General features: G+C 52.0%; 5 protein-coding genes across 5 annotated transcripts; 1 reads left to right on the top strand and 4 right to left on the bottom strand.

The window, feature by feature from the left end:
* Positions 1–6,392: 6,392 nt before the first annotated feature.
* Positions 6,393–8,741, top strand: SPBR_08198 (uncharacterized protein; the record flags this gene model as incomplete). Its single annotated transcript, XM_040766436.1, has 1 exon — positions 6,393–8,741. The coding sequence occupies one exon, from the start codon at positions 6,393–6,395 to the stop codon at positions 8,739–8,741; it is 2,349 nt and encodes a 782-aa protein (XP_040614675.1).
* Positions 8,742–10,880: 2,139 nt separating this feature from the next.
* On the bottom strand, positions 10,881–12,684 carry SPBR_08319 (ammonium transporter MEP1; the record flags this gene model as incomplete). Its single annotated transcript, XM_040766557.1, has 3 exons — positions 10,881–11,551; positions 11,617–12,540; positions 12,615–12,684. 3 exons carry the CDS (start codon positions 12,682–12,684, stop codon positions 10,881–10,883), a joined length of 1,665 nt encoding a protein of 554 aa, XP_040614674.1.
* Positions 12,685–20,119: 7,435 nt separating this feature from the next.
* On the bottom strand, positions 20,120–20,713 carry SPBR_08713 (uncharacterized protein; the record flags this gene model as incomplete). Its single annotated transcript, XM_040766951.1, has 1 exon — positions 20,120–20,713. The coding sequence occupies one exon, from the start codon at positions 20,711–20,713 to the stop codon at positions 20,120–20,122; it is 594 nt and encodes a 197-aa protein (XP_040614673.1).
* Positions 20,714–21,984: 1,271 nt separating this feature from the next.
* On the bottom strand, positions 21,985–22,398 carry SPBR_08750 (uncharacterized protein; the record flags this gene model as incomplete). Its single annotated transcript, XM_040766988.1, has 2 exons — positions 21,985–22,153; positions 22,232–22,398. 2 exons carry the CDS (start codon positions 22,396–22,398, stop codon positions 21,985–21,987), a joined length of 336 nt encoding a protein of 111 aa, XP_040614672.1.
* Positions 22,399–22,462: 64 nt separating this feature from the next.
* Positions 22,463–24,961, bottom strand: SPBR_08175 (uncharacterized protein; the record flags this gene model as incomplete). The annotated part of the gene is made up of 4 exons (XM_040766413.1): positions 22,463–22,795; positions 22,934–23,280; positions 23,789–24,510; positions 24,603–24,961. 4 exons carry the CDS (start codon positions 24,959–24,961, stop codon positions 22,463–22,465), a joined length of 1,761 nt encoding a protein of 586 aa, XP_040614671.1.
* Between the last annotated feature and the right edge of the window lie 1,724 nt (positions 24,962–26,685).

Raw genomic sequence — 26,685 nt, 5'->3', positions numbered from 1 at the left:
ACATTGGCAGGTGAGCAAAATTCGAGTTGCAGTGAGAAATTACTCTGAACGCCAAGCACGGTACGATTGGCCCTCCTGTACAATACGAACAGGTCTACGTAGCTCTTGATCTCGGGGTGCGGAGAAGAGAAAGATAGTCGGTGATCACAACACACTGCACAAACACGAGCCACTGGAGGAGCCCTCTGGTACCTCGTAAGCATTTCTGGCCGTACCTGTTAGCTAAATCCGGTACTATGGTCTCGCCACAAGAAGCGATATCCCAGCAAATATCAACATCAAGGGGCAGGAGCACGGCACAAATGCGGCCGACCCTCAAGTCCTACTTTTGCTAGCCCGGACACGTGTGTCGGAGTACATCAAGGGACTCTTGACGGGCTATCTAAAGACCGGTCCAGGGTCTGAAGGCTTAAGCTGGCAAGACTACGGTGCATTTCCCAGCAAGATAGCAGGAACCAAGAAGTACCTTGTCACGGTCGGATTAACTGGTGAGACTTTAATGGCAAACCGAAGCGCTCGCATGCAAAGCTTTCACCACAAAAGGGGTGGAGACCATTCATGCAACGGATGGCGAATATCGAATGAGTGGCCAATGTGACATTCTCCATCGACAAAAGCCTAGCACGTGGGCTTCTCAGGCCACGGATAAAATCGACAAAAGATCGGCAAGATAAGAATGACAAAAGAAAGCACAAATATGACCAATTTGGCCGATCGCGAGATCAGCCTTCACCAAATGAGGGCTTAGCTGTCCTCGGCCCCTCATTACGAAGATGGTCAACGGGACGAGGCGTGGTCATATTTGATCAAAACAAAGCTGTAACATAATGCAAGCAGTATTCGAGCATGGGGCCAACCCTGCGGCTCGTTGGCGATAATGCCAAGATCTAGGCTCTCACGAGCACACCCAGACACAGAAGAAAGGAACCAAAACAAAAACGATATGTGTTGGGAGGCTGAGTAAAGGGAAGGCGAACATCAAAGACAAGACCGTTATCGAAAGCGGCCACCAAGCTCCTCTTCATCTCGCCTTTGCCCGCATCATCATGCAGCATCCCATTTCTCTCCCCACACGATACATATTGGGTCCAGAACAAAAGTTACCCGGCTCACCCGCACGCATCAACAACAGCCACTTCGAGTTGTGTGCCAGCAGGCTCAAGCCTTTGTTGGTACCTAACTGATCAGTCTTCCCGGTTGTTTGATTTTCTGGTTCATGAATTACACTGCATACGCAACGTATGTCAGACACATGTGCAGCACACACGGCTACCCGGGCATTCATCAGGCACTGGATATGCACAAAAACACACCATTCACAATCCAACGCCGTTTTTGGGCCCCTCTCGACTCTTATGCCTACGAATGTACTCTTAAACCACCCAATGGAGTACGACTCCTCACCGCGATAATGCAGCTAAGGCACTCCGACTTCGTTTTCTCCCGTTCCTGACGGCCAAGGCAGTGTGAGAAACAGCCAAATCCATACACGACGAGAAAAATGAACAACCAGGTTGTGCTGTCCCTCCGAACTCGTCCTCGTCCACCCCTCAGTGCCACCAGACGCATTTCCACGCGGAGGAGAGTATCTGTGCTGTGCCTAGGATGGCCAAACACTTGTCCGGCTTATCCACGGACCAAAACGCCTCTCACACTGCCCGTCATGATCATTTGGCTGGATACCGTGGGGCCTGACCGTTTCTACCTCCACCTCGGGCCCTGTCATCGGCACAGCAAGTAATATGAGATGCAGAGTGATCTACCAAAACCCAAAAATCGCGTGCCATCATATTGACGTATTGCGCTCGGAAAGTTGCAATGGGATGAATCTGTCTGGTCCTGTCGTCCATTTTCTTGGAGGACATTTCCAGTTTCTGGACAAATTGAATACAGAGTGCGAAATAAAGGCCTAAAAGGAACGTCGTAGAGACCGCCCACGTCGGTAAGTGTTAGGAGTCCCAGGAACAACCCCTTCGCTGCTTGGTGAGGCTGAATGCAATGTGACTGTCAACCGCTACATAGACTTTCTTAACAACTATGTGCCCCCCATTTGTCATTGGTCAACTTTCGTCCTCGGCAAAGATCTCGTACTTTTGCCCAAGGAGAGGGGGTCCTCTGGTTTTACGCCCGGTTGACTTTGCGTTGTTTTTTTATTTTCACACGAGGTTGACAATAAGACAGGGTCGTAACAAAACCAACCCAACATCAAAGGTTGCAAACTCGTATTGCTAATACGAATTCAACCTTAACAACTCCAAATATTGTTTTCTCTAGGTTTTCGAATATGCTGCTCACTGTATCTTCCATATTCCATGATCCGTGCGATTGCTTTCATTAACGAGTTTCAAGGCATGTTTGACTACGACACGTATGAGCCTCTTATCCCCATGTCAAAGGTTTTATATTGCAACAGTTTATGTAAAGAAAAAGGAGGGCTCTCCTTTTTGCGATTTTTGTTGATTTATTAATTTTCCCCGATTTATTGCTGTTCATGCAGTTTATGTTTCTTTACTTTCCTATTTTGGCACAGATTGGGGGTTTATTTCCCCAAGGTGTTATCAAAAGAACACAACTTTGTGGGAGGTCCTGACTTGAGATATTATAACAATGCATCTCGTACTAAGCAAAGGGGAAAAGGGGGGAGGGGGCCAAGCAACGTCGGTGAGGTCTCACATGTGCAGTAGATTTCTGCATATTCCAGATGCAATGCTCCATCGATGCTACTCCTAGTATTAATACTCTTGATATTTGATTTAATTGTATTATGTTGGGCTCTTTTCTCTTTTTTCTTTTCTCTCTCCCTGTCTCCCACACAGTTTTGACGATATTGCGTCCCTCGTCCAAATTCCCACAAGATTTCTTTTTCCAAGCCTTTGTGTGACAATCATATCTACAATGACTTGCATTTCGCCCGGCTCCGCAACCGTCTTCTCTCCCACCGCGCGTCGCCACATGTCAGAAATAATAAAACTCGGGGAGTGAGAATCAAAGAGGAGAACACAGAAACTGTGAAATGATGAAAGCCCGACGTTTTTGTTGTGTTTGCTCGTCGCGTGGGCCGTTCTGTTGTACGACAACACCTCGTTGTCCTGGGCCGCAGCCTTTGGTGAATTATCCCTCCGTCTCTCTGTTCGTTTGGCTCCCAAGGCTTCCCATTCCATTTATTTAATTGAAAGTAGGTCTGAGTTGGTAAGGGGAGGATCCGAATGTAAGGAAGAAAAGCAAAACGACACAATAAGGAGGGTGGCCACCATTACGTTTTTGCACCCTTGAGCTCGCCAAAACCCTACCCTCCTGTCCGGGGACGACAAAACGTGCATCCGACCGGTCAAGGAATTGAAAATAGGACAGGCAAGACGAACGAAACGGGCACACACGCGCACACACACATACATACACATACATACACACACACACACACCTAATAGGATCCATGTACCGAAAGAGAGTGGACTGGGAAGTAAAAAGGAGAGAAAAAAGAAAGAAAAAGAAAAAAGCTCCATGCTAATGATAAAGACCAAAGTGAGTCTGGACCGACCTCACAGCTAAGTTGGCTCCCCCCTCTGCATCTACGCTCACCATGCACCTTTTTTTTCACGACGCATATTCTGACTTTGTACAAACAGTGCACAGTTTACATGATGCGTGTGGCACACAAGCTGAACATTTGTTCTTCGTACATGCTGCTTTCGAAACAGCAGACACCACGTCTCCCGCCAGGCACGTCTAACCAGGTTGACCGGCTCCTGGTCATGAATGACTACCTGCCGTGGGCAGCACCTACAGAATATGCCCGGAGGCCGACGAACAAGACAGCGAGTGCTCAAAGAATGGAACAATGGACACTGCACAGTGCATGCGCGTCGACGTATTGGAAGGGATTGAGGCTCAGTGTCTTTTCGATATGGAAGAATGGCCGGTCTCGCTCCCCTCTCAGCCGTCCTCTGCAGATGTGTATGTCTATTCCATCAGCATAGACGCTTTGTGGCTGCTCGTTGTCTAATTCCCAGCATCAAGTCTCACCGGTCAAGTGGCGTGAGGACGGTCGTTTTTATTCTTTTGGGGACAGCGAGTTGCATGTATTCCAGGGTCCGAGAGAAAAGATGGTGTTCTGTTCCTTGTAGAAACGGGTCCATGACATTATCTTTCAAGACGCGAGGTCACTACTATGGATCGTCAAAGTGCAGTCTTGTTTCTTGCGTCTCCGTTTGCATTTATTCTTTTTTTTTTTTTTTTTTTTTTTTTTTTCTTTTTCATCTTTGTTTTTGTGTTTTGATTTGGTGCTCACAATACGTGTATTTCTCCTCCCATGGCCTGCAGCAGTGCATCTCACTGCAGGAAATTGCACATTGTCATGGATGGGCCTGCATACCGGTGGCCGTTTCTGCTTTCCTGCAGCCGACGTCAAACGATGCCGGGCATATTTGGGCGCTGGGTATTGGATATTGTATGTGGCAAACAAAGCAGCAACGCCCTCCCCCCCCCCCTCCCTCCCCGCCCCCCCATGTCGTGTTCCCACTGCTCCTCCCCCACCGTATGCATCACCTCCATACCGCTGTGCCAATTTGCATATGCCTGCATCGGTGTTGGTGTGCGATGCATATGTAATGCCTGTACTATCACTACGCCTCTTTGTTTCTCGGCACCGAAAATCCAAAACCCAACGATAGCATGTGCCGAGACACGGAGCGAGGACGGGCCCGGCAATGGACGATGACACAATGGGAGGACTGCGGCCAGGATGCAGCCCGTATGGTCCACCGACCCGTTTTTGGGTGTCACTCGGCGTGGTTGTCAATTGGCAAGTACCAAGTACAAAAGGGAAAAGTTTCTTTCTCTCTTGTGTTTGCTTTTGCTTCCTGTTTTGCTTCTTTGGCATCCTTGCTCCCTTTGCAGTGTTGCGCCTCTGCCCTTCCACTCTCACCCGCCCTCGTATTCTGTCCATTCATTCGCCTTGTCTACCCCGTTGTCTTCTTCCTCGATGCCGGCGTGACGGGCCTGCCCCCTAAATACGCGTCAAAGTGGAACAATGTACTGCCATATTTATATACACGTCTGCTGTTCCGCATTCCTATATATTTTTGCATCGCTCAGTTTGCTTTTTTGCCTCATTAAATTGTACCCCGAGTCGTTAGATACGCCCGAATCAAGGCAGCGTCTAGCAATTCAACGTCAACATCGAGCTTCCGTGAAAACACTCGGTGTATCTTGTCACATGTGATGAGAGCTCGGTTAGCTGTGCGGATGTCCAGGCCATACGTCCTGCTGTGACCCATTCGGTCTAGAACGCTTCATCTCGTCCCAAAATATGGTTACACAGAAAGTCCACCTGCCTTCCGTGTGCAGAAAAACAATATAGATTTTTATTGTCTGCTCATGGCCGTGGGGAGAAAATGATGTCCCGTGACGTGTTGCCGGAGCTTGTCTCGAAACGTTATCCCGATGCCAGCCAGAGCAGTGCCACCATTCCTCCTTGCGGTACGGTACTTTTCCTGTTAATCTTCGACTTTCGATTGGTAGCCGCTGGTCTTGCTTGCTGCCGGTCGCCGTGATGTTTTCCCAGGTGGAAGAAGAAAGCCGGAGACGGGAAGCGTACGTGGAAAAGTGAGGAGGATCTCACGATCGTCGTCGACCAATCAGATGTCGACATTGGCCCGTAAAAAGAGGAACACCCTCCGGCCAGCTGCTGCGGACGTAAAACAAGGCAACATACAATCACGAACAACCGAAGACTCGGATGCGGTGGTCCCAATGTGATCACGACATTGGCGTCCTTTTTGTTCGGTGGGCTTTACTACCTTTGTCAGAGATGAAATGCGATCCGGGCAGCCCCTGACTTCTGCCTTCCTTCCGACTCCCCGTCTTGTGCCCGCTCTTTCCTGTTTCGGCGGCAATCGCGAAACCGCACACGACTCGTTTGCTCGTTATCTATTGACCAAAACGCACACTGGTTGTTCCTTCCTTCGGCTGTTCTTTGTCCTCTTTCCCTCCGTCCCGGGAAACAATGGGCCCACTTGAACGAGATTGAGCAACAGTTAGCGACCCCAGAGGGAAAACACAACGGAAGCTGCGAAGGTGAATTTGAGTTCCGACTTCCCCAGTGCTCTTTCCAAGTGAGCCCAGTCCACTCTGCCTTCACTCTTGGCCAGGCAGGGCCGTCGAGGAGGGAAGGAGTCACAAGCGCAGGTAGGAAGGGCAGGCTGCCAGCTGACGGTGGCTATCGCAGTATCCACTGCGCTCCTTCCACGGCGTCTGTCAAGCACATTTGGATCGATTCTTGAAACTGACGGAAATCTCAAAGCTCCCAACATCGGAGAACACCAAGTTATCTCTCTTGACTAGGCATCGGCCCCAGAGGCGCCGCACGAGGCGCTGTTCTTTCCTGACCCAGCATGGAATTCAGTTTCGGTGCCATCCATGATGTCGTCCATGCGACCGCCGCCTTCTGCGAAGAGACTGCCGGCGACAGCGACCTCAGCAGTCACTATGGCGACTATGGCCAGGGCTCCGAAACACCCTCATCTGGCGAAGAAGACGCCATCGAGCTCGTTGTAGACGCCGCCGACTGGCGCTATTCACAGCTCAACCCCCGGAACCGCATCGACAGCCTCGCGCCGCTCGCCAGGCCCCTGTGGCGCATCGACGGCAGCGCCGGTTTTGGTACGCAGTTCTACGCCTACCCGCTCTTCCTCGAGCCCGGCGGACCGCCGCCCATGCACCTCGATGTGTTTATTAAGGAGCAGGCGGCTTACCCGCCCCTGTTGCGCGAGCTGCTGGACATGGGCCCGTCCTACCATACAAAGGACGCGCCTCGCGTGCGCCGCCTCGGCATTGCCCAGTACATCTTGCGCGTCCTTCAGTGGCACACAGTGCACCCCAAGGGCGCCCTGCAGCCCCAGACGGTGGAGAGTCTGTACAAGAACGGGCCCTTTGGCTCAATGTTTCTCATTGAGAACCTGTGCTGCCACATCCACAAGGTCCGCATCAACATGTCGCTCAACTACGCCCTAGAAGGCGACCTGATGTCCTACAGGGCGCTCAAAAACATGTGGGGCTTGTCAGATGGCGGCGACGATGGTGGTGGTGTCGTTGGTACTGGCAAAAACAAGGACAGGAGGAAGACGTGGGAGACCGAGACCGAAATTAAGACAGAGACAAAACGGCCGTTGCCACCGGAGATCAGCATCCTCAATGTGCGCCTGGTGCGTCAGCTGCACGACAGCATCAGCCTCGTCGAGGTCTCCTCCTGGCCTGTAGCATCGGATAATACAGACGAGGGCGACGGCGAGTGCGGTCGTGTCACGCCAGGGGGCAAAACCAAGCACCACGGCAAGGGCGGCGAGGGCAACAAGGGCATCAACGCCAAGCGAGCCAGCCGGGACAAGGACGCGTTTGAAGATGTGGTTGAGGGTAGGTCTTTCGAGCTCGAGCTTGTCATTCTCAAGTCGCTCACCAGTGGTGTCAAATACATGTACCAGGAGCTGCGTGCGCTGCTCCGGGACATTCCGCCGCACGACGGTGTCCTCACGCGCCCGCTGCACGTCATCTCCAAAGAATGCCTCTTTGGCAAAAAAAGGGGCGTTATTGGCTTCACCATGCCCTACTACGAAGCTGGCTCGCTGCGCGACGCCCTGCCTCTACTGCGCATCCACGGCCAGCTCACCTACGCCGACCAACTGCGCTGGGCCTGCCAGATTACCGAGGCCATGTGCCACGTCTGGTACCAGGGCCACGGCTTCTACTACCCAGACCTGCGCCTTGATAATGTCGTCCTCACGGCCCAAGCACCCGCCGGTAACGCCGGCCTCGTTGACTTTGAACAGCGCGGCGTGTGGTGCAGCTTCTCGGCGCCCGAGGTCGATTACATTGAGAGCATACGAGTAATCGCCTTTGACAACGACGACGGTACTGTCTACGGCATCCCAGAGGAGGTTGGCTTCCAGTTTCAGCAGAGGCTGATTTCCTGCTACGAAGCGGCGGCGGCGGCGAAGGTCGCAGACGCGGCCGGGAGTTGGAAGATACCCGTCCATCCACCACCGCTCAGCAAAATCGGCCGGCATCCGCTGATCCGCCTCGGGCAGGACACCAGATACAGTAATCCAGAATATGGTTACAATGTAGTCTACAACTGCCTGACGAAGTCCGAGCAAGAAGCCTCCATGGTCTACATGCTCGGCCGCCTGCTGTGGTGCATCTTTGAAGGCATGAGCGCGCCCCATCGTGGTGCCGTGTGGATGTCGTACCCGCGGGAGCCGGAGCTCGAGTTCCCAGCATTCCGGTTGACGCCGCCTGATGTCAAGTCCATGATCCTCAAGTGCTTCGGTGACGTCGGAGCCAAGGAACAGAGCAAATTTATGCGCCAGAATAGCAAGATTTACTTAAAACGTACTCGCGGAACAACCACCGCCACTAAAAGCAACGGTGAGCCTTCCTATGAGCTCGTCGGCGACGGCCTCAAGTTGAAGGCGCGTGACTATTGGCAAATCAAGCTGGCCGAAGGCGAAGAGTGGGTCAAGGAACGGAATGCAAGACTTGCCGGTGTGAAGGGAGATGGTAACAAGGACGACGACGACAACAACAACAACAACAACAACAACAGAGCGCATGTCATCGGCGAGGACGAACATGCTGAGCGAAACTCAGACGGATCAACAGTCGAAAAATCGGCTCATGGCCGGCCCACCCTTCGGCAGGTCCTGCAGTGGCTGCAGAAGCTGCAGAGGGAGATGGATGGCCTCTAAATGACTGTGAATGTGCTAAATGATTTATGATCGCCTGGCAGAAGAGGAGGTCAACGGGCCGTTAGCCTGAAATGATCATTAGATACGATGTCGATGAAAACTAACAACAATGTGACCATGATAGGAATATGGTTGGCCGTGTGAAAAGTTGTAACCTCTACGGAGCACATGATATTCAAACTTTGAAGGTACCATGCGGGATATACGGCCGGAGAATGTCAAGCCACGAAGCATGTGACCTCATATTAAAGAGCGAATATCGGAGGTTGTTTGCATTTCGTTTTATTTGCTGAAGCGTGAAAACTCAGACGCCTCACAGGATCGTAGAAAAAAAAAGAAAAAAAAAAACGGGTAGATCATCCGACCCGGGAAACAGGTCTGTCACATAAGTACCGGAGTAGGCGAGATGAAAGAAAAGACAGGGGTCGATGTGGTCGATATGGTAAAGACAGCAGGATTCCCCCTCACTTGATACACGGCGGAGCCGAGAAAGCAAAACTGGAGAGTAGTTTAAAGGAATCACGGGAAAAGACAAAAAAAAAAAAAAGAAATGGCGCAAAGCATCTTTGAAGAGGAGGGGTGTGTGCATTGGAAAGGACCCAAGAGCGAGATCGCACGACGATAACTGGGGACGATGCAGCTATTAGTGACTGAAAACGCGGAGTACGGAGTATTCGATCGAGGAGCGAGAGAAAAAAGAAAGGGGTGAAAGTGCTGATTGTCCGTATCTTTACGAGTCGTGCTTGGATGAGGTGTTGTTGAGAGGAAGAGATAAGGCTGGATGGCCTGCAAGTGCCTAGAAGGAAAAGGTCGGTGGGCCGTGGGCCGTGGGACTCGGGAGAGCGCCCAGCGACTGGCTCGGCCGGTGCCCCGACGTGGGCCGCCCGCATCCTAGCAATTTGCTGCAGAGATAAGATGCCGCCCTTGCTGTCAGTTCCTCCCGCAGGTAGCCTAAAGCCGAAGTTCGAAAGGAGACGACATGTCCATGCCGTCTACGTCGTACTCGGCACTATGTAGCGTAAATCGCATAGACAAGAGGCTACGACTTTCAGTAGTGGGTGAACCGATCAGAAAACTGCGCTTGGGAACCGGGGCCGAAGGCTGTATCCAATTCGGAGCTATGCTGACAGTAAAGCTTGGGCCCTCTGATTTGTCGAGATAAGGCAAGTGTTGCGTGTTTGTTGACTGGACAAATTGTAACTGGGGCTGACAGTGGAGGATTTGGGCGTTGCATCTCGTATATACGTTGGTGATTGCCACTGTCGTATCACTTTGTGTGGCCCTGTTGTATGCTGCATGCTGCATGCTGCGTGCTGCAATGGAGCGTTTCTTTCTTATTTTGTAGTGGTATTTTCGGTTGTCCGTGGCGCTGCCAAGGCTGATGGTCGTGAGGGCGGATCTGGACCACAACAAGAATCAAATACAGCGCATCAGTCACGGAGGGCACTAGATGAGCTGTGTCAGATTGATAGCCGGGCTCCGTGGTCCAGACTATCATGAGAGGTTCCTACCTGCACAGTGGGCAATCTTATGATTATCCTGACTACTCGTAGGCAGGGACAGAGGTACCTTGGGTTGCTCGAACTGAAATGGGATGCATGCGTAAAGTTATGTGCAGAACGGTCCGAAAGGCCACTGATAATGGGGTGGTGACAAGATTGACGCAGCTGGCTTGGCTATGACTCTGAGCAACTAGATACGGATAGTAATAAGGAGTTAGGGAGAAGACGATCCGAGGCGGGATCTTAGTAAAGAAATGTATATTCTGAAAGACAAAAAGGAAAATCCAAGTATATATGCTAGCGAGTGGGTATTTGACCATTCGACAAAATGCCATCCAATAAAAAAAAATAAAAAAATTCGTAGGTCCCAAAAGCAGATATGTTCCCCAAAAAGATTTAAGAAGAAAAGACAATGAAAAAAGTCGACAAGGCTGCGCGATGGTTGATAAGACAAGACAAGAAGAAACGCTGCAGTATGCAACAAAAATAGACAATCGACAGGACCGGCTTTTATCTGATGATGGTACGGTACCATCCTGTTCATATTGGATTTAACCTGAAAGCCAAATGAGGACGGGTGGCGAATAAGAGAAAAAGCAGATGAATGTGAGATAGGAAAATAACAAGGCAGGACAATCTACTGCGTCGGCGAGGGTGGCGAGGGTGGTAGAACCACCTTCTCGGACTGCACAGCATCCTCTTGGTCGGCGATGGCATGCAGTTGTTGATGGATGCCTTGGCCGTTGCTGCCGCTAAGGCTCTTTTCCTTGCCGTTGCTGCTCTGGCTGTTGAGGTAGTTACGCTCCTCCTGGTCAGCAGTCGAGGCACCAGCCAACGATGGCGGGCGGGTGCCGTTCATGAGCATCTGATGACCCTCGATGCCGTGCTGCGGGATGATGCGGATGCCGTCCTCCTTGGGATCCTTCTCAGCGGGGGTCCAAGCAAGGTAGTCGCGACGGACTTCGACATAGTCGTACGCAAACTCGCCGTGCTGGTCGTCGTCCATACCGAGCAGCTCGGCCTCTTCGCTGGCGCGCAGGTGCAAGCCAGGCACGAGGTCGATCGCCTTGGCGAGCAGGGCGGAAACGGTGAAAGCGTACAAGGTGGCAGCGAGGAGATAGGCGATCTGGACGTAGAGCTGGCGCCAGTTGTGGTTAATGAAGCCGCCGGTCACACCGTTGTTGACACCGTCGAGGCCGATGATGTAGTCGGCAGCGAAGAACGCGTTGAACGTAAGGCCGACCATGCCGCCGACAGCGTGCTCCGCGAACACATCCAGGGAATCATCGATACGGAGAACAAACTTCACTGTTGGGTGTTAGAGGAAAGTGTCCTGAAAGATTGGAAAGGGCCCAATATATATATGAACATACCCTTGGTGGCAAAGTTACAAGCGATGCCCGTGACAATACCCAGGATGATGCTGGCCCAGGGCGTGATGAAACCCGAGGCAGGCGTGGCGGAAACGAGGCCCGAAATGGTGCCGGAACACCAGCCGACCAGCGACCATTTACGGGCCAGACGGAAATCAAGCAGACACCAGGTCATGGCTGCAAACATGGCCGTGAGGCACGAGTTCCAGCAGGCCATGGTGGCACGCAAGTTGGCGCCAAAGGCAGAGCCGCCGTTGAAACCCAGCCAGCCGAACCAGAGCAGGATGGTGCCGAGCGTGATCAGAGAAATGTTGTGCGGGCGGAAGTTGAGCATCATCTTCTCGTTGCGGCGGCCGAGCACCCACGAATAGGCTAGAGCAGACACACCAGAGCAGATCTCGACGGGGCCGCCGCCAGCATAGTCGAGGACGCCGTACTTGAAAGCCCAGCCGTTGACATTCCAGACCCAGCAGGCGATGGGGCAGTAGACGATGGTGGCCCAGAAGAACGTGAACACCATGGCGGGGATGACACGGCCGCGCTCGGCCGTGGCGCCAACGACGAGGGCCGCAGTGACTGCACAAAATTGCATCTGATAGAAGGAGTACAGCAGCTCGGGGATGAGAGGCGAGCCGGGCGAAGGGACAGCGAGGGTGTTGAGAAGACCGAAATGGTGCAAGTCGCCGATGAAACCGTTTGTTGCTGTACTGCTGAAGGCGAGCGAATAGCCCCAGAAGTACCACTGGAAGACGATAACACTAAACGACATCATACAGACCCAGATCAGAGAGAGAGCCGACTTTCGTCGTGCGAGGCCGGAGTAGAGGAAGGCGATACCGGGTACCATGATGAGGACCATACAAGAGGCGACGATAATGAATGCCTGGTCACCAGATTGATACCACTGGTTGAGGTTTTCGTTGACTTTGAGGCTGTTAGTTACCTCGAGGACAAGGAAAAAATGCTATCGTCACCCGATGCAGACGGTTTACACGTACCGGAATCACCGCCGGTGCCGGAATCTGTGCCATTGAAGACGGCCGGCGCGCCGGTCCAGGAATATGACATAGCGGATGAGGTTTGTAGGGGAGGATGAGAGTGTGAGAGGCTGCGGTTCTAGTATCGGTTGAGTGTTCGTATGTGAGGGCAAAAGAGGCGTAAAAACGCCCTTTTTGGTTGCCTGTGTGTAACAATCGTCACTGCTGGTTGGTACGACGGGTTATGGTTGGCGGATCTATTAACGGTCGAGATACAAGAAAGAACCAGTCTAGATGGCGATGATGACTGGGCGAGTAGTGAAGAATGAGGCGAGAGAAGGGAAAAAACGAGAAAGGAGCGTAGGTTGTCGAAGTGTGTCCACGTCGTAAGGAATGCAAAAGATGAAATGGACGCGAGCAGGCGGATGAAGACGCGGAGATCAGAAGTTGAGGGATGGAGATGGAGGTGGAGGTCGAGAAGAGAAGTCTGGAGAACAAGAAACAAAGAACAAGAAAAGGTTCCGGAACACAGCATCTATATGTACAAAGTACGAAATATGGGAAGCAATACAGGATGGGGCTGGACCCATTTGAGGATCGTCTCTAGAAAGGAAGCCAGCCAAAGACTATGGGTGATAAGAGGGAAGGCACGACTAGGGATGGGAAGGAACGAAGGGGGGGGGTGAAGGACGTATTACACATGTTTCTTAGAAAACAAAATAGCAAATAGCCACCGGCCACAAGCTTGGATCTTGCCAGTCCTCGACCGGGGTGGGAGGAAGGGGGGGAACATTGAACCTTGCACACTACGGAATTGCCCTTTCCTCCAAAACGGCTGAGAGAAAATACTAGGAAACAAAAAGAGCAAGAGCGAAGCGACCGACAACGGGAAGGCGCGTGGGCGACAGACATCTTGCGACAACCTACGGAATTCTCCACACGAGTTTTGTAGGCGTAAGGAGCGCGGTGCGCCCGAAGAGGGAACAAGGGAAGGGGATTCAACGGGGGACAGGCTGTGGACTGTCCGGGGGCTATCTGAGGACGAACCCGAAATAGTGTGTGTAATTGTTTGCCGTCAGAGGCAGGAATGGGTCTGAAACCGAAAAAGGTAAAAACGAAATCCAGTGGTTGTTTAAACTAATGAGAGAGGCACGAAAAAGAAACGTATGAAAGAGGTACAGTACTTTTGTCGGCCGCGTAAAGGCCATACAATACACCGTACCGGTCTTACTCCTACCTCGCTCGGCCGTGCCTTACTTATATGGAGCTGGCAGCATAGAAAGAGACTTGTAAAAGAGAGATAAAGTGCAGCAAAGCGAAAGACTTTTCGCCCCCGTTCCACTCCGACGGCCAGGCCTAGCGTGGAAATCACGAGCGCACCCAAACAAGCCTACTGAGTACGCAACGACCGGCGCTCCTTCTCTAAAAGACGGGTCTTGTGCGCAGTGGTTAAAGTGACATGGAGGTGTGCTCTTTCCCTCTTAGTCTTTCTCTAAGTTGATCCTTTTACATGTCCTGCTATGAAACTACGAGTGCACGTATGAAAACAAGGGTGGGCACATCGCCATGCGACGCCATGATATGTGAAATTCAAATGTGAGCATCATATGAGAAATAGATGCGCAGCGTGGGAGGGAGTGCATGCAAGACCCAGGCCACCCGTATACCACGCAAGCCAGACGGCTGGACAGGACACACGCATACAAAGAAGGGGCTGTGTCTAGGTCACGGCAGCAATATGGAACAGAAGACGGGGAGGAAGGCGCGACAGGCCAGACCAAAAGAAAAGAAAGAGCTACTGTCCGCGCCTGCTCCGTAGCTCGGCTGCGACGAAATCGAGGGCATGTCTTTTGGTTTCTGTCAGGATGCGAGGGCAGGTACGAAACGGATGAAGCCGTATTCGGAAAGAACGTAGTGACAAGCAGAGCAAGTCCGAATGCGGCCTCAACCTTTGAAATGTGTCCATTTCTTCCCATAATACACATTTGAAATCGACTCTGTTTTCTAAGTGCTTTTGACGGTGCAATGCTCGTCGCAAGCTGGTAGGACTTGAAAGGTGCACGTCAGAGTCATCTTTTTTCTCTGCTCGTTTTCTTCCGTCGACTTTCCTTTCACTCTGCTGATACATCTTTGTATCCACGCCCCTAGTTTCCACTGTAAATTTTAGTGCCACGCCCTTTTTTGATACTTACGCATTTAATGATGAAAAGAGTCTAGAATCCCTGTCTCTGGAAACCGGCCAAAAAAGGTAAGGGCGAACAAGAAAAGCGTAAGGAAAATAGCATAAATAACGAGAAGTAACGATGTTATTTCGACACAACGAGCGTCAACTTGAAACGACGTGAGAGGCTTTCTTCGTGAGAAGCCGCCCACATCGGACATCTCGACAGTTGACAATTAGCAATTGCCAATTGTGAACGTCCACCGGCGCGAACAATCAGCGAGGCACAAACCTACAACCCACGGCCATCTGCAAGGACGGGATGGCGATGGGACCTGAACAGTCGCACTGTCCCCATTACTGTGCACCCCCTACTCCGTACACATCTCTTAGATGCGGGATGCATGTCGTTTGCAGCATGGCTTTCCACATCAGATGTGTTGTTGTTCGGCACCCCCATCTTTCTTTGGCTGGCAAATTCTCCAGGTCCCGGTTCGGCAGCGGGAGACATTATAATTTGTGGTTTCCATGTGCCCATCGAGTGATCATATCAAAGACTCAGTATATACTCTTCGTTTTGTACGAATCAGAAGCGTTGTTTGTGATGCTTTTGTCAGGCCCGCTCGTAACTCTTCATGCTGTCGTTTAGTCGTATGGTGTACTTGACCTTTTCCCCACGCGGCAACCAAAGTCTTTCTTACCCGGGAATCCAAGATGGACAAGAGGCAGGCCGGCGACTTACGGAGTAAACCTGTGAGCATTACTTACAACAGAACGATATTGATGCGGTGGACATGACGGTTTGGCGTGGAAATGCCGCAGTGTGATTCTCCAAAGTTTTACCCTCGTCGCCTCGTCGACTCATCTGCCCCATCCAGCCCTATGATTCTCCTCTTTTTGGCTTTTGGGGTCAAATCTTGAGGTTTTTGGCGCGAGGCATGACCTGTCTCCTCATGTCAAGGGTGGCACACATGATTGTTCTTGCATCTTGTAAGCCTGCCATCCCTTGAGGTGAAAAATCTGCATGGGCATGCTCCAATGCAATACCTGAGCTTTCTCCGCTTTCTCTGCGCCCTGTGCTCCGTTTGAAAAGCCAGTCTTTAATTTGTCGTGTTGTACTGGATGCAACAAACTTTGAAAAGAACAGAGAATACGACGTAACTCACACATACTCCGTAAATCTACCGAGTAATAAATCCACGAGCAAAGCACAAGAGCATTTGCCAACTCTGATAGACACTTCCCACGCCCCAGGTGCCCGACCGCGCCTAGCGACTCCCCCTTGCCTTCTCAGTCTTGCGAGCCAGTTAGGTCAATGGGAAGGCTATGTCGTTTATGTTCAGTAATAGGGAAAAGACCTCACAGGCGGCCGATTGCGGAAAGAGCGGGTAGGGAACAATCCGGCAGTGACAGATGGTGTGGTCCCTAAGCTCATTTGTGCCAGTAAAGGAGGATTTGCCATTTTTTCCTTCAAAGCTGCATAGTAAAGAGAGAAGGCTACGAGAAAGCTTGTAAAAAATTCGTCTGACAACAAATATACTGGGCAATACCTAAACCTCACGCACAATTTCCATTATTGACGCGCAATATGTGCGTCTCTTCTTGACACAGATCCTCTCATCTTTCTTTCCTCTTTTGTTGCATTTGTATCCCATGTCCATTGCTTGTGATCGTGCGGAGATTGCACGTGACTGTTTGTAGGCTCCAACTCTCCACTTTCCCCTTCCCCCTGCACGATGTCGCCTGTGCTCTTGCCTTGTCTGTTTGTTCTTCTTTCTTGTCATTGTCTGTCGGCGGTTCCTTTCCTCGCGTGCCTTTTCGTCAGTTTCGTCGCCCAGTGCCGTGGTGCGGTCTTGTCCCGTCTTTTTTCTGGGCCTCTTCGTGTGCAAACACTTGAAAGCGTGCCTGCCTCGCCAATTGCCCTGTCAAAGCGGGCCAGGTGGGACCCGACATCTAGGGCCCCAAGCCTAATTAGGGATTCTGTTACTTAATGGTTATGTACAGCAGCAGCAAACCGTTAGCAACGCACCTGCCTCACAACCAGTCCTGGCCACGCGATAAAACGAGCCCAGGGCCCATCACTGTCCATTTCTTACTGTCCACCACCAAAATGCCCAGCCTTTAGGGAAAAGACAAGAGTGAGCCAGGGACCTGGATACGAAGAGCCATTGGCCAATGAAATCACACTCTTTAGAGGGTCGTCCACTGTGCTGAGAGCCTTTCGCACCTGCCCGGCGCCAGCCTCGAAGACCTTGACCCTCTCTGGTCCTTGCCTTCTGGGCCTTGTCCGCTTTGGGATTTCTCTTTCACGTTCTTTTTTCTAAAACAAGCTTCGATGCGTCCGCCTTAGTTCCAGCCTGGCCTTCTCTCTCACGTCTCTCAGCCAACTAACGACACCCCCCATAGATAGATCAACCAACCAATGGCCACCTACAGATCTGGCCGCGACTCTGGTCTTTATCGCGCCAATGGTAAGGCTGCTTTACACATTGTCATTGCACATCCTCAGGCCCGTTTTTTCTTTGGTAGCTTTGTCGTCTGGTCTGTGTCCAGTCTTTTACTGTTGGCAATTCGCAATACTCTTATCAGTTGCCCCCCGGTTTGACGGGATTGATGGGCATCATTTAAAGTCGCTCCCAGCACAGCCTTGGCCGCCTATGGATTACGAGAACCGAGGGACACGAAAAGTACCGGAACAATCCCCCCAGGGTCATGACAGAGGGGATAGGGTAAAGACGTCACCGCATTTCTCTACCGCCTGCCCTATCATCTCCAGTGGCGACCACCCGACGGCCTCTGGCTTCCCTCTCTTTACACATTTCAGTTCGTGATTTCACTGTGGATGTCAAAGCTGCAGCGTCTCTTTCGTCTCTGTGCGCCCTGTCGCTCCCGGGTCGCCGCCTAATAATCCCTATAACCGATCCCATCTCGGCAGTAGTTGATTTAGGGGCACCTCCGGGCAAAGTGTCTGTTTACATTTGCGCTGTAGCAAATTTCAAGGAAGAGTCCATTTTGACCGAGGAACGAAGCAACATGGAACTGTCACAGGGTTAAGGTGACGAATAGAAGAGATCACGGAGCGACAAAAAAATTAAATTAAAATTAGAAATAAAAGAAAGTAGGAAGACGAAAAGAATTCCGGCAAAATGCAGGGTCCTCGTTCAGGCCCTCGACTCATCTTGCAGCGATGGAACAACTGGAGCTCTTCGTTCAATTTTGTTCCTGCGAATTTCTTTTTCAAGTTGAATTAGCAGCCTTCTCCCATCTTCTGTTACCGCTTTATTTCTTTGGGATAGTGTGCAGTCCGGCGATTCTCTCTCGATACGATTCAATTCTCAAAAACGAGGCAAACGACTTGTAGTGCACTGCACTAATAATAGAAAGAAGTGGGGTCACGTGCTGTTCCCCGTGGCGGCTCTTGTGTAAGAAATTTGATGCCTTTCTCTTCTTATTTTGTTCTCTCTCTGTCTCTCTTCTTATTCTTTTTATATTATTGCCTGTGCATGAGCCTCCACGGGTCTTATCAAGAGGAGGGGGCATGTCAAAAAGAGAAAAGAAAATATTGCACAAAGGCATCTCTAAAATAGGGTATGATTTCTGCAAATTAACGAGACTTCGTCTTGATGTCTTTGATTTTATTGCCATCAGAACAACGAGTGAAGAGCTCGGGTAATATTTCAAGGCATATTTTTATGAACTAAAAATTATCCTCAGTTCCGTCGTGTGTTCTTTTTACCTTTGCAATGACTGCAATGACGTTATCTACTTGGCACTCGGGAGCCAAAAAATCCGATCTGGAAACAGATTCCTACAGAACGTGCCACAGCTAAAGAACAGTCAGGGATACTTCCCACGTCCAGAAGCAAAGGGACGGCATTGCCTGCGAAGACTGTGTGAATACCGACTCAAAATAGGTGAATAGAATACAGTATTGCCTCGTCTCACACAGCATGGCCGGGCGAATGACTAACAGGAATATATTATCTCGACTGTGAGAGCGCTGAAGCGTTAAGCTTTACCGAGTCATGCTGTGGGAGTCCGTTTGTCTGTCGTAAAGGAGACGAAGGACGTCGAATCATGGCCAAAAATATCAAAATGTAACCCCGACGGGTTTCTGTGGACGATGTGAAGGAAGGAAAAGAACAAAATAATGGGGCGCGATGAAGAATCTGTGTGAACTGAACTTCCGGTGATCCTAACTGAGCATTCTATTTCGATTCCACGATATACAGGAGCACCGTCACAACAGTCCTCTTACGAGAAACTCGTACGTACACTTTTGGTTTTGACTATTTATCTTTACAGCTTTATAAGGCCCTGGATGGTCTCCCCTGACTACATGCCACAAGGAAAGTAGGCCACTTTTTGCAACGATCACACGCAGTGGCCTTCCCTCTCTTGTGAGATTCTTTTCTTTTTTGTCTTTTTTGATATACTAGGCCTTTTCGTCAAGTCCGTTCCACAATGGACATGAGATACTTGAACTGCTGCCTGCCTATGGTGGAACATCCATGATAGTGTGACCTTGTACCGAGAGGACCCTCATTGTTTTTGCTTTTTTTTTATCCAAAAAATCTTCACCACTGTCATGCGATCCCTGAATTCCATCGTCTCTTATCTATCGTATCCTTCTGCCCTCTCAGGGATGGGTTTGCTAAGATATCTATCTAAAAAGGGTTACGGAAAGACATGATGGGTCACCGGAGCGTCCGTGTTTTGAGTGAGGTTGATGCTGATCGCTGCCTTCCTTGGGCTATCTTATTGGGTTAATCATTTTCGTCGCCAACTCCGCGTCAAATTGTAATCAGAAGGGTGCTATCATCGTTGAGACTTCGACCCGCCTTTTAAGGGGTGAAGGTGAGAATTTAAGTGGGATACGATTTTATTTCTTTTTTCAGATCATCAACGCAGAGCCGTCACGAAGTGTCAAGCACCGGCGGTGTGTCTTCTACCAATGCCTTATCTCTTGGACTCACAGAATGATCTCATTCGATCATAAAACGTGTAAGCAATATGGCAATCGACAAGAAATATTGCTAAAATAAATCAAACCGAGATAAATACATCAGCTGATGGCTGCTGGCCAATGTGTAAACGGTAAACGAGACAAATAAGTCCATGACACAGGTTGGTCTTAAAATACAGAAACATCGATAGAGAAAGAAATGAAGAAGGAGGAAATAGCCCAATAACAAAGAAACGCAGTGTCATCATCATAGTAGCCAACCGCCGAGGCGGAGCTCCTCTGCAAACTCATATCATACAACTCTCCCTGATTCCATCCCACGACAATCTATCGTCGTATCGCCTGAACCGCTAGCGGTTATTGACAACCTTACAACGACCATCTCGCACGTCTCATTTCTCACTTCTTCCGCTTCCCATTCACGAGCCGGTCCGTCAACAGACCGGCCATTGCCGCTTCAACCACATGCCGCCGCCCATGCTTGCCGCTGGGATTGTTGCTCTCGACGGCAGTGTCAGCGACAGCCGCACCAATGGCTGCCGTGGCCACGCGGCCGCCCTTGGCTCCCGAGGCCCACTTGCCCGGTGTGTTGCGCAGCCGGAAGGCCTCGACGGCGCCGGCGGTGAGGGCGGATGTGACGACGTGTTTGAGTTCGCGGCCGACGGAAGGGCTACGGCGGGAGGAGGAGGAGGAGGAGGAGGGAGGAGGAGAGGGGGATGAAGCGGAGAATGAGCGGTGGGAGCGATGGGAGCTCTTGCTCCGCCGTGCCGGCTGGGAGCGGTAGCGATCAACGGTTGTAAAGTCGCGACGGTCGTGGCCGTAGTCGTTGCCGTAGTCGTCGCAGGCGTCGTAGCCATGGTGGTAGCCGTCGTGGTAGCCGTCGTCAAAACGGTCGTCATAACGGTCATCATAGCGGCCGCCGTAGCGACCATCATAACGATCATCGTAGCGACGTGCAGAGCGGCCACGGCGCTCTGCAGAGTAGTGTGACATGTTGTCGGTGGATGAGGGTTTATGCAGCTTGGTCGCTTTTCGGTGTATTTTGTTCTTGAAATTTGTAAGATGCAGTTCTTCTTTCTTGGTTCCCACCGCGCGGCTCATTCTTATGAGTCGGAAGGGGAGGAGGGAGTTGTAGGGTTCTTATCCCCCCTTCCTGCTCGAGTCGGTGGCGAGCACTTCCCAAAGGTCGGCAGGCTGCCAGCCAGGCAGCCTCACAGCGAGTTAGGAACTGTTTAGGACACTTCGGACACGTCTCCGACACCTCCGATTTGCAAAGCCTTCTCGGATGCGTCCCTTGTGACCCCGATTATATCGCCAAGAAGACATCAGAATGCGAGCAATACTCAACCTTGCAAGGCTCTACCCTGCAGCGACCATGTTGTGCAGAACCTTGATTTGTGTCTGGCTTGTCCAATTATGCCTAACAGAGACGTCGTTTGTGGGGATTTTCTTGTTTGTCACACACATTCAGAGCGCCGATCGCTGCACGGCTGTGACGTCGTGGTTCTCACCGGTGGCCAATTCTGGCCGAAAAACAGGTTCCACCAGCGCCGTTACTGCAACCCTGAAGGCAGCAGGAGGCGGAGGACAGAAACAACAACAACAACAATCGGACAGCCACGCAAGTCTTGTCTGGTAATTAATTTATGTCAACAAAATAGAGGGAGAGTACGTCGCAGAAGGAAATCAAATAGAGGGATTTGCAATGAAGGTAAATTGCTTACAAGGTCAAAGATCACGGGAAGAACAACCGACGCCTGCTTCAGTGCCAAGACCCTAGTCACTTACACGTAAAAAGGATCCACAAAGCTAATCAGTCACCAGACGAACAATATATGAGCAAACAAACGAGCAAACAAATGAACCAGCGAGGCTCGTTACCGACGGGCGAGGTTGGCAACGATTATTTCTCTCCGTGTTGCTGCTTGTGGCATCTTTAGTTCCGATTTTAGAACCATTTTATATTGAATTTTGCGGTCAAAAAATGATAAACAATTTACATATTTCCGTACTATTTAGCGAGTACAATGTCAGAGTATGTCTGTTTCTTTGGCACGGGTCTCGTCATTGCTATGACAGCTACCGTCTGCATTGCAGCAGCTGTGATGTTGTTGACGTATCGTAGATGTGAGATAACGTGAAAAGGCTCATTGCCCACGACTCACTGACATCGAGTTGCTTCAAAAGAAGACGGCGATCCAAAGGAGCATTAGGTTCCAGACCAACCAACGCAAAGCATCCTCAAGGACAGGCGCTAGTCAGGGCTAGTGCTTGGCAACCCACCGTCCACGCCACGAGCAAAGATGCGGAGACGGGAAGAGACGAAAGTTTGCGTGGGTCCCAGTTCCGGCCGAGATGCATCGCACGGCGCAGCAGCCAGTGCGCACAGTCACACTCAACCCCAACGGTGACGGCTTGCATACGATACTACTACTATTACGCAGTATGGCAAAGGGGAAGAAGAAGCAGGGGAGCGAAGGGCATCCTGCTGCTAAGAACGCGCCGACACACACGAACGTGGAAGGGCCTGCCATGGGACCCGCCGACTCAAAGGACAATCCGGGCCCGGAGGCGGAGGCCCAAGCGCCCAAGAGCGAGCTCCAGGACAAGGCGACCGACAAGATGACGACCTCGCCGCCGTCGTCGCCCTCGCGCTTTTCGCTGCGCATGTCGGCCATATGGTGGCGTTCGCTGCAGCATGTTGGCATGGCATTGCATTGTATGGCACCCCCCCGGCCGCCTTCACCCAACTTCACGCGGACCGTCACGTCGACGCTGTCCAGGCAGCACAAAGGCGGCACCTTCGCTCTGCAATTTTACACCCCAAAAGCATACGGTCAACGTGCAGAAAATGGCCAGAGCGCAGGGCCGTTTCCGACCGTTGTCAACTTTCACGGCGGCGGATTCGTGCTGGGCGGCGGAACCGACGACGCGCGTTTTGCGCGCCACGTGACGCAGACCGCCGGTGCCATCTTCGTGTCGGTAGAGTACCGCCTGGCGCCTGAGCACGCGTTCCCCACGGCGGTGGAGGATGGGGCGGATGCGTTGTTGTACCTGATCCTGAACGCGGCGTCCCTGCGAATCGACCTACAGCGGCTGGCCACGTCGGGCTTCTCGGCCGGGGGCAACATTTGCTTGACGTCGCTGCTCCGTCTGGGTGCGTACAAAGAGGAGGCGGTCGACGCAGCATCATCATCCCTGCTGCCGGCACACAATTTCGTGGCAACGGCCACGTGGTATCCGACGGTCGACTACAAGCTGAGCCGCGCCGAGCGCCGTGCCACCTGCACGCGGCCGGACCAGGCGCTGCCGTCGAATCTGACGGATCTCTTTGACGCATCCTACCTCTACCCACCAGACCTCGACCTCTCGGACCCGCACCTCTCGCCGTCCCAAGCGTCCGACGAGCGCCTGGCGCGCGACCTGCCACCCTGCATCCTGTTCTACACGTGCGAGTGGGACATGCTCTTCCGCGAAGGCGAGCATCTGGCCAGGCGCCTCGGCCGCGAGCCGATCGGCAAGGACGTGTACTACAAGATGATTCCAGCCGTGCCGCACGGCTGGGACAAGAGCCCGAATCCCCTGACGCCGGCAGAGGGGTCCGAAGAGTTGTACCTGGATTGTTGCGAGAGGCTCAAGGCCGTCTTTGCGGAGAATGCAACCCTGGCGCAATAGTCATTTGATACTAGTCATTGCATAAACTTGACGTTTTTTTTTGTGTATATGGAAGTGGCATTTCGGTTTGGTATTTAAATTAAAGGCAAGTGCAAATACCACTACCCCGTCCGTCTCGTAGAAGAAGAACATAATTCCCTGGGGCCAATAACACCAGGGCGATCCAAAAGTAGTAAAAAAGATGTCCAGCGCAGGAAGAAAAGAAAAAAAAAAAAAAAAAAAAAAAAAAACAACAACAACAACAAAACAACAAAAGAACGCTGTAGCTAAATGTATATCAATGAACGGAAATCAAGAAAAGCCGATATTGGGCATTCAGTGTGGTAGGTCACCCGAGTCCTCGTCCACCAACGGCACGCGTTTATCATGGCAGCTCCTGCCGTGGATACTCACCTTGCACCTCGTACACCGGCGACGGGTGCATCACCCCGCTCTTCATCGATAGCGGCGTGGATGAGGCATAGTACGAACCGTCATGCATTGGGCCTGGCGACATGCCCGGCGACATGCCCGGCACCATGCCTGGCGCCATGTCCGGCGCCATGCCCGTATTCCCAGACACGTTGGGCGGCGGTGCGTACTGCGCAATGGCTGCCTTCTGCTTCCGCTGCTTCAGGAGCAGGAAGATGAACGCGCCCAGCAACGCCAGGCCGACCACGGAGGCACCGACGGCAATACCGGCGATCGCGCCAGACGACAGACCATTGGAGCTCTTGGCGCTTGATTTGTCTGATGCGCTGGATGCGCCCGAGGACGGGCCGGTGCTGTCGGCGGTGTTGGTAGGGGACGAGGTGCCCTTGGAGCTGGAGCTGGAGCTGGGCAGATCGCTGGCCTTGTGTACGAGCTGGAACATGGGCGCGTACAGCGTAACGGTGTTGAAGTTGAAGAGGTCCACCTCCGTCGCGGTCACGGTGCTGGCAGGCGCAGTGGCAGAGCCGGAGCCGGACACGGTGCTGACTTGTGTCGTGGTCACTGTGGCGACGTTGCCCAGCGTGTAGTAGCTGAATGCATTGCTGGTGCCGCCAGAGCACTGCACAGCCGGAAAGGAGCCGGTTGTCGCGATGCTGTAGCAGGTCTGGGCAGCTCCGTTGCCGCCGTAAGTACAAGCGTAGTCTCTGCAGAGCGTGTGTTAGCTATTTGTCGTAGTCGGAGACAGTGAGAGAGACAGCTGGCCACAAAACGAGGAAGAGCGAAGGAGATTACGTACGGAGGACAACAGCCAATACCCGTCTCGCCGGCCGAGACGGGGAATTGAAACTGGAAGCCGCCAATCGTCGTGCCCGTGGCCGAGCACGCCGTGTTGTAGCCAACGGGACAGCTCAGGCCCGGGGAGTAGATGCCCCAGCCCAAGAGGGCAGCGTCGGTGGTGATGGTGTTGGCTTTTGTTCGTGGTGGCCAGCAGTTTGCATTGTCCTGGACGCCGGCCGCATTATTGGGGTTGTTGCTGCATGTTTGCGCCTGCCAGGCGACGAGGCAGTACGAGCACTGGATGACGTTGTTTGTGCAGCTGGCTGGATAGGTAAACGGCGTGGTCAGAGGACCGAGGTTCGTTCGTGCCGTCGCCATCGCGAGAGACGATCAGCTTGTTTTCGTGTCGGCGGAGGCGGTCGAAAGAGAGGCGAGATGATGGACGACGGGGTTGTAGGTGACAACCCGTTGGAAGGACTCAGGACCTTTGGGAGATTCCGGTGGAGCGATGGAAGACGGCGAGAATTCAACGAAGAGACAAATAAAAAATCGACAAATGTCGACAAAGAAGTGATCAGCAAAACGAAACGACTTGTATTGTCGATAGGGAACACAACACAATGCCACGCGTCGACTCGAAATATGGTCCGGGGTATCGATGAAGAGGAGAGAGAGAAAATGGAATAGAATAAGGAGATGTGACGACGGGAGGGAGAGAAGAGGCACGGGACAGGAGGTCAGACACGAGGAGTACGAAGGACTTCTCACCACAGAACGACCAGTGGTGCGACACTCCGTACTTTGCAGAGGGTACTTGTAAATCGGGAACAATGCGGAGAAAAAGAAACCAAAAAGGAGAGAAAAAAAAAAAACAAGCACAAGAAGAACAACAAGCACAACACTGAGGCCACGGGGAAAGGAAAGGAAGAGCAGAATGACCAGATTAAACCCGTTTGCAAGGGCTTGCACAGGCTGGCTTGGTAACAAAGAATTTCATTTCCACCGGAGTATGTCGCACTCCGCAGTCCGCGGAGGCTCCTATGTCTCGTGTTTGTAACCCTCGAAATCCTTCAACCCACAGACCAAGTCCATCGCGTCGCCATGGCGTGGCTCTGTTGCCGATGTGGCGTCCAACAGAGTCGTAGATGATTGGTCTCGGCCCTGCTGGAGCTTGGCCCCTTTCTTCCCCCCGGGAGACCAAATGCAACCACAATTTGAAAAAACAGGATACGAAGCAGAACGACGCCGAAACACACGCAAGAGCCACACGCAGTGCACCATTAGGAGATGAAAATGCTAGTGGAAGATTACCATCAGAACTCTTTCGAAAATACAGTGGGCCAGCGATTGAGCTGAAATATGCTAGCCATTGGTGCTGCTGCTCAGTACGGAGTTTTGAAAGCTTTCCTTTGCCCCGGTTTGAACGACTTGACAGTCCCAATTTTGGTTGAAGCTGAGGCTGTGTGCCGCTGGAGCCCTTGGGAAAAGGAGGCGCAGGGGTGGTTTTCTTGATGAACCGCTGCTATCAATCTCTCGCGAGCTTTTGTTGACACCCCAACATCCTTGAGGCTGAGCGGCACGGTTTGCAAAGGGACTAACCGTTACAAGCGTCTTCTTTAGCCGCCGAGGAGGCTTGTGCCAAAGTGCCTTGGGCCAATAAGATGGGGCATCGGTCCATCCTTGCGGCCTTGTGGACCCATACCAATCTGCATCGTGTATCCGCTGCCTGCCCCCAAATTGTCGGTGCATGCTCCTGAACATTAATAAAAGAAGAAAATAAGCCTCCTTTGACGATAGCCGAGTAACATGGGTGCGCCTATGGTCACAAACTGAACAGACCACATGCTTGGGACCGGATAGTTTGAATTGTTCTTCCCAGCTGGCCTGGGCTGCGGCCTGCCAAGTCAGGAGTCGTCTTGCTCTCCGGCGGCAAACTGCTTCGGCTGACCATTTGAGCGACAGTTTTCTGAAAAGGACGACGTAGCCGCGTCTGTCGTCTGTCGTCTATCGTCTGCCGCCAGTCATCTCTTCTGGGCCTTCCAAAAACCGTCCCTGTCACCGAGCAAGCGGTTCGCTTGTACGTGGTATCGCCACATCGAACC

The sequence above is a fragment of the Sporothrix brasiliensis genome, assembly GCF_000820605.1.
Source record: "Sporothrix brasiliensis 5110 chromosome Unknown Cont22, whole genome shotgun sequence".
Lineage (NCBI taxonomy): Eukaryota > Fungi > Ascomycota > Sordariomycetes > Ophiostomatales > Ophiostomataceae > Sporothrix > Sporothrix brasiliensis.
This window is presented reverse-complemented; position numbering and strand designations above follow the sequence as displayed.